Source organism: Fulvia fulva, chromosome 7 (genome assembly GCF_020509005.1).
Source record: "Fulvia fulva chromosome 7, complete sequence".
Lineage (NCBI taxonomy): Eukaryota > Fungi > Ascomycota > Dothideomycetes > Mycosphaerellales > Mycosphaerellaceae > Fulvia > Fulvia fulva.
This window is the reverse complement of record NC_063018.1, coordinates 1814821-1821244: the sequence shown is the minus strand read 5'-3', so window position 1 is coordinate 1821244 and position 6424 is coordinate 1814821. Positions and strand designations below refer to the sequence as shown.

Here is a 6424-nt window from a genome sequence, read left to right as displayed (position 1 = left end):
TAAAAAGCGACTTACGCTCTTAGCCTACGTATAGCTTCGCGCCCGCTTGCGGTATAGCGTAGAAGCTGAGACCACGCAGGCTGAGTACCTGAGCTTAACCCAATTCGTGATCACATGCTTGTTCACGGATAAACCTCGGCCTCGCGTAAAAGCATTGATGCAGTCTTCCAGCTTCGTCGAGCTGCACGGAGTGAATGAAAGCGATGATCCAACTTAGTCGGTGGGCTGTGTTCAACTTACCAGTCGCTCGATCATTCCGCCCAGTGGCACAAGACACTCCACGAGCGGTAACATGAACATCATCAACGCCACCACCGCCACCAATACCGCCACCACTACCGCCACCACTACCGCAAAATGGAGACCCGCGATCGCACACTTCGAGACACCGCCCTCGCCGAGAATGCGCTCTTACAATACGGCAAGAGCGACGTCTCAGGCCTTCTTTACCGGGACTCAGTACGCTCAGCCATCCTTCCCGATCTTATCTCTCTACTGACCGCATCCAGGCCGCCTTCAGGGCATACATCAAGCTTCAGCGACTCCCCACCGGCGCCCCAGCCTTCGACCTCGATGCACAAGGCTACCCGACCATCCATCAAGGAGAGTGCGTCTGCCGCATGAAGTCATCAGCAAGCGACAGTGATACGCTCTGCGGTGCGCTATATGGCGGGAAGGCTCACCTCGTGCGACATGTGCACCGCGACCATGGGCTGAAGTCAGAGTGTCCGAGTGGAAGGAAACGCACGACGGGGAGAGGGGAGGCGTGTAGTAAGTTGAGAGCTGGGAAAGAACATGGAGCTGGACTGACGTGCGTTCCTAGAATTTTACCTGATGGTGATGGAGCATGAGGTATACGACGGAAAGGGGGAGGGCAACGTAGACGAAGCTTAGGCCGATCGTGCTGAGGGCGAAGAGAAGGAGCGGATCAAGGTAGTAGTGAAGCAGGAACCTGGCACAGACCTCATGCCGCAGCCTTTGACCAGAGGTCCCACAGCTCGTGGAGGCCGCAAGCGTGCTTTGTCTGAAGGCGATATTTCAATGGCGACGTCCGAAGCCCAAACAAGAACGCTGGAGCTGGAGATCGAGAAGACGGATCTACACATTCAGAGAACGAATCTACAGATCAAGAAGGTCGAGCTGCAGCAAAGGTTGCACAAGCGCCGCGGGCTCGCGTAGGCCGTGGGCTGAAAGGGACAGTACATCGGCAGTGTCTTCGCGTTCAAGTAAGGTTTAATGGGAGAACGGTGGCAAGTGCTGGGTTCGAGAGGGTCTGAGGACCGAGTACTGTAGCAGTAGTCTATTGATAGCCGCCACTGCTTGGCATCACTACCGGGTAGACTACCGTGAGCTAGTGGACTTTCACATGTCATCGAATGGCACAACCCTATGCTTGCACAAGCATGTATATATCCATCGACACACCATTCGTCTCGAAGCATACAGTCCTTCAAACCTGCCTCCTCTTCTTCCGCAACTTCTTCTCCAACTCAATCTCCTTCATCTGAAGCTTCGTCTTCCTCAGCTCGACTTCGATCTCTTCATCCTCGCTGCCCTGGTCCTCAAGTTTGCCCCAGCGTCTGCGTTTTCTTTGATGCTGCAGCGGTGACTGTGTCAGATCAGTCTCTCGCTTGATACTTTTTATGGAACCCTCGGGCTCTGGTGAGCTCACAAGATCGACGACTTCTGCTGTTCGCCACGGTGATTGAGGCCGATGTGCTGGTTCTGGCACTTCTGACACTTCGTGCTTGACGGAGTGTATGTACTGAAAGTCTTCGGCTGGCTCAGAGGGTGTAGGTAAGTGACAGGCAGGGTTGCGCTGACGGGCTGGTTCTGGCTATTGAGCCTCTCCTGGTGGACGGCTTGTTCCTGCGTGGTGGACAGTGACTTGCTCATGAGCGATCACTTGCCTCTCCGCCTGCTCTTTACCCTCATACTCCTCACTCTTCATAATCTTCAGGTAGAAATCTGCCATGTCAGCGAAGTACAAAGCAAGCCATGTGCTGGCAACTCACCACGTGCCATCTGTTGACATATCTGCCTCCCCACTCCTCTCGCGCCGAAGTCGAGTGGACGATCATCAGGATCCAGTCTGTGAGCTGTCTGCAAATGCTGATGCAGATAATCCTTTCTAAGGACCTTAACACCACAGTGTTTCTGAGGCAGCGTTCCGGGCATCGGACATATGTACTCTCCCTGGTACACAATCGGATAGCCACTGCCAGAGTTCTGAAAGTTCGGGGCGTCTGCGGTAAGACGCTGTATCTTGACGTAGGCCCTGTAGGCAGCCTGGAGTGGGTCAGACGGGAGCCAGAGTTGTGGTCGGGAAGTTGCTTACGCTGTGTTCGTAGAGTCCTAATGGTATGTCAGACGTGCCAGTAGAGTGACCACCATTTTCCTCTCTGGCTTTGCCAGCTGTATGCGACTTTGACGCTCGGAATAAGCCATGTTGTGGGTAAGTGACCGCAAAGTTGGCTTCTTTTGAGGTATGTGATAGACGGTACCCCGGGCTGAAAGATCAGCAGTCGGATGTTTGCAGACAGAGGAAGCCTGCAGTAGCCTTGTGTGACATGACCCAAAGCGAAACCGGGCAAGCGAGACATGCGGTACAAACAACGCCGCGAACCTAGTGCTCGGCAACTTGGAAAGTGGTCAAACGACGATACTGGTCGCCTGCCTCGAAACGCACGGATGTCAGCTATGGTACATCATTCATGAAGCCTTGTGCCTTTTTTGCGCAGCCGGGGTCTTCTAACGGACAGGACAACGTCACTCATCTTGCGGCCGCCGAGTACGTTGTCGTATGCTCGTGTTCCCCTTATCCCGTCTCACGCTTCTTGCGGAGGCTGTGTTCAAGCTCGTTCTGACGAATCTGGAGCTTGAGCTGTGTCAACTCGAACTGCATATCATCCTCGTCAGAAGACTCTTCTTGCATCACCTGTTCCGAACGCTCGCGATCCAGCAGACCGGCCTGCTGGCTGTTGGTCTCACTTTGCGCATTGCTGCCAGGCTTGATGTCTTGCTCTTCGGGCTCCGGAGATGAGTCGAGATCAACAACCTCTCGTTCGGGCTGCTTGGCCTCTGATTTGATTGCTGGTGGATGGTAGTCTGCAGCGGGAGTCGGCAATTGAGCTGCTAGAAGGTCTTCTTCGTCATCAAGCCTCCTCATCTGCCATTACAAGCCGTTCTGGGAGATTTGCAGTGTCATGGCGCTGTTCACGAGTCTCTTGGATGGCCTCATCGTGCATGAAGTCCACGTACCACGCTAATGCTATAGTCAGCTTCTGGAATGTCTGCACTGCCTCGTGTATCATACCCATGGTTTCACCCCTGACCGCGGTGTTTGCGCCACGTGAACGCTCGGATGGGCTAGACTTGTGATGCCGCTTGATGTGTTTGACAAGGTGCTGTCTACCACAGCATCGGTGGCCGCATAGCGAGCCATTGTCCGGCGAGCTCATGCGACATACGTATTCTCCAGTCTGAACGATGACACAGCCTTCTGCGTCAAGCTCAAACGCCGGAGCGTTGCCGGGCAGGCGCTGTAGGCGGAAGTAAGCCCGATAGTGAGCCTTTGGGAGATTAGCTATGAATCGTGTTCAGATTTGAAAGCAACTTACCGACTCCTTGTAGAGAGTTGTTGGGATGTTCCATACGCCGTATCTCAGATTGGAGTTCTGATTCCGATTCCTGAGCTCGAGGTATGCGCGACGGCCTGAAGCGGAGGCCGATACCAGGACAGTTCAAGGCTGGTGTCAACCCATAGGTGTAAGATGTTGCGTTCAGTCTCGATTGCTTGTAAGTCGCAGTGCAGAGGTGGGCCAAAACATAGGTAAGCACACCAGGAACAGATGCACTCGGTACTAAGGTACCCTGGTACTACCTAGTATACAGGCACTATCCAAAGCCTTACAGCCTGAAGTCTAGTAGTAGGAAACGTGTTACAACCCCTTCACGGCGCTTCAATTTTACTCTCGACGCTGAAACTGATCGGTTGAAATGTGTCCCACAAGGCACGGTTTCAGCACCGCTATGCAAGAAAGGCACGCCCACCATAGCAAGTCCCACACTTGCAGAGAGCAGCTTCAGCACCTCCTACGCACCTTCAGACCTTACAATTCCTTGATCCTGCACGTACTTCACACCCTTTCTTCATCGTTTCTAGCGCTTCTTCCGTGCAGCCAGCTTCTGCTCAAACTCGGCTTCCTCCAGCATCGCCTCCTTAAGCTCCCGCTTCGCGCGCTTTGCCTTCAACTGTGCCATCAAATACGCTTCGTCATCGTCAGGTTCAAACTCAACAGCCTCTCCTCTCATCCGCTTTCCTGCAGTACCATTAATTGAGCGTCGTGCCTCGTGTGGAGTCTCCTTATCGCTCTCCTCTTTGACCTGGCGCTGCTCTGGTTCTGGTGAGGAATCGATCTCGATGTACTCACGCTTCTCATAATAGTTTGATCTCTCCACGACCTCCAGGCCTCGATCTCCATCATCGCTAGGTGTCGGCATGCTCGGCGCGACCATGCGGGCCCTGCTAGCACGTCCATCGTTCCTCATGCCCTTGCCATCATAATCTTCGTGCCGCATGAGTTTCCCATAGAAGCGGTCCAGCTTGACCGTAACAGCTTGACTCAAGCCACTCTTCACGAGAATTGGACGGCAATTTCGCGGAATCCCGTGCATGCTGGAATGCAGATGGTCCCATAGTCGAGGCTCACTGTCGCATCGACGACTGCAAGGCTGTCCATCGTCGCCTCGCATGCGACATACAAGCTCTCGTCTTCGGACCTTGGGGACGCCATCCTCATTGAGCGAAAATGGCGGAAGGTGCTGCGGTGCTCGCCTAAGGGCTTTGTATGCTTTTTATGCGGGCTGTTGAGGTGTCAGCAGCTGGCGGCGCGGCCTGTTGATGGCTTACCGAATGGTCTTCGAGCTTTGGCGGGCCTGGCATGATTGTGCTTCTTGATGTGTTGTCATATACGTGGCATGAGCCGTCGGTGGAATTGAAGGTGGTGAGGTTCGACCCGCGAGTTTCAATGTTCCTCGCATAACATGTAAGCTCACCAGAATGCACCTCGCGTAACCACCAGTCCCCTTGTCAGCCGTTGAAGATCCTTGTCATCACTTCACTTGGACGCCAGAAGGGCAGCAACACCACCATAGGCCATCCGAGGAACGAGAGGATTAGCACCGAGAGTTGCATTCCAGGTTGCTGACATACACTCAAAATGCGCCAACTCGTGGTAACCCAATGTTCAGTGTCCAAGGTCCATCACGTGCTCCAAACCCTCTCCCTGCATGTCGACTTCTTCTCAAGGGCTGCGATCTTACGCTCGATCTCAGCCTCCTCGAACGCTGCCTCCTTCACCTCGAGAGCGGCCTCTTTCATCTCGCGCTTTGCGCGCTTCTCGCGGAGCTGCGCCTTCAGGTAGTTTTCATTATCGTCAGCGTGACCCTCATCATTGCCCTCCCGCTTGCGCTTCCCCATTATCTCGTTCGTAGTGGTGAGCGCTTCCTCCGTCGGTCTTCCGTTGGTCTTCTCATCAGCGACTTGACCTGGTGGCGTCTCGCCGGCTGCTTCGAGGTCAATGACCTCCCGCTGATTCACTCCGGAATCCTCGCGCTTGATAACCACAGGCTCTTCATCGTCATCGTCATCTTCACGAGCTGCGACTGTAGTTCTGTGGCCTTGCTGGCGGCGGCCAGTGCCAGGACATGGACGACGAGCGCGCTACCACGAATTAGCAGCAGTCAATCTAGAGACATGTGAGCTGTTCGTACTGATGCCGGCAAGGCTGGAATTATGGGTTGTCAGAACCACCCGGCTGGCGGCACAAATCCTAACGCTTGTGGTGCAGGCGGTGCGAAGTGTGATGGCGATGCTTGTGGCGGTGGTGGTGCAGCTCGAACAACTGGTAGTGCCTGGCCTCCTGTAGACTTTCGTGCTGTCTGCTTGGTACGAGCCATTTCGTCGAGTTTCGTGGTGGTTTCGGCGCTGTTGAATTGATGTTGGTGGTCCGTAGCTGAAGATGTGTGCGGATCGTTAAGCTATGTGCTTGTGCTTGTGCTTGTGGTCGAATGCACGTGCGAGGAAATTCTCACGGGTTCCAGGGGTCAGCTGCAAAGCTCAGACCTCTCCGTTTTTGGTCACCTGCCAGACAAAAAGTGAGACGGCCAAACCATGAACAACTCCATTCCACTACCCTACCAACCCCACCACGCGCGCAAACGGATATAATGCAAAGGCAGCCCCTAAAAGAGCCGCCATCAACCCATCCCTGAAATGCCAAACAATTAACGCCATTCACCAATGCTCCGCTTCGAACGCTCAACGAATACCTCGGCCATTGTACTGTATTACCCTAGCCGGAGTCGAAAAACATAGACATCCTTCTCTTTTCTCTCACATCCTTCCGTCCACTTCCTCTTG

The 6424-nt window shown here is 54.1% G+C and overlaps 5 protein-coding genes across 5 annotated transcripts; 1 reads left to right on the top strand and 4 right to left on the bottom strand.

The window, feature by feature from the left end:
* Positions 1-357: 357 nt before the first annotated feature.
* On the top strand, positions 358-1179 carry CLAFUR5_10193 (uncharacterized protein; the record flags this gene model as incomplete). Its single annotated transcript, XM_047909341.1, has 4 exons — positions 358-459; positions 510-771; positions 824-852; positions 895-1179. 4 exons carry the CDS (start codon positions 358-360, stop codon positions 1177-1179), a joined length of 678 nt encoding a protein of 225 aa, XP_047764812.1.
* Positions 1180-1450: 271 nt separating this feature from the next.
* CLAFUR5_10192 (uncharacterized protein) lies at positions 1451-1975 on the bottom strand (the record flags this gene model as incomplete). Its single annotated transcript, XM_047909340.1, is given in 3 exon segments — positions 1451-1580; positions 1673-1869; positions 1889-1975. 3 exon segments carry the CDS (start codon positions 1973-1975, stop codon positions 1451-1453), a joined length of 414 nt encoding a protein of 137 aa, XP_047764328.1.
* An 843-nt stretch (positions 1976-2818) lies between these two features.
* Positions 2819-3461, bottom strand: CLAFUR5_10191 (uncharacterized protein; the record flags this gene model as incomplete). The annotated part of the gene is made up of 2 exons (XM_047909339.1): positions 2819-3132; positions 3317-3461. The coding sequence occupies 2 exons, from the start codon at positions 3459-3461 to the stop codon at positions 2819-2821; spliced, it is 459 nt and encodes a 152-aa protein (XP_047764811.1).
* Positions 3462-4161: 700 nt separating this feature from the next.
* Positions 4162-4677, bottom strand: CLAFUR5_10190 (uncharacterized protein; the record flags this gene model as incomplete). Its single annotated transcript, XM_047909338.1, has 1 exon — positions 4162-4677. One exon carries the CDS (start codon positions 4675-4677, stop codon positions 4162-4164), a length of 516 nt encoding a protein of 171 aa, XP_047764075.1.
* A 589-nt stretch (positions 4678-5266) lies between these two features.
* On the bottom strand, positions 5267-6298 carry CLAFUR5_10189 (uncharacterized protein; the record flags this gene model as incomplete). Its single annotated transcript, XM_047909337.1, has 2 exons — positions 5267-5725; positions 6203-6298. The coding sequence occupies 2 exons, from the start codon at positions 6296-6298 to the stop codon at positions 5267-5269; spliced, it is 555 nt and encodes a 184-aa protein (XP_047764538.1).
* Between the last annotated feature and the right edge of the window lie 126 nt (positions 6299-6424).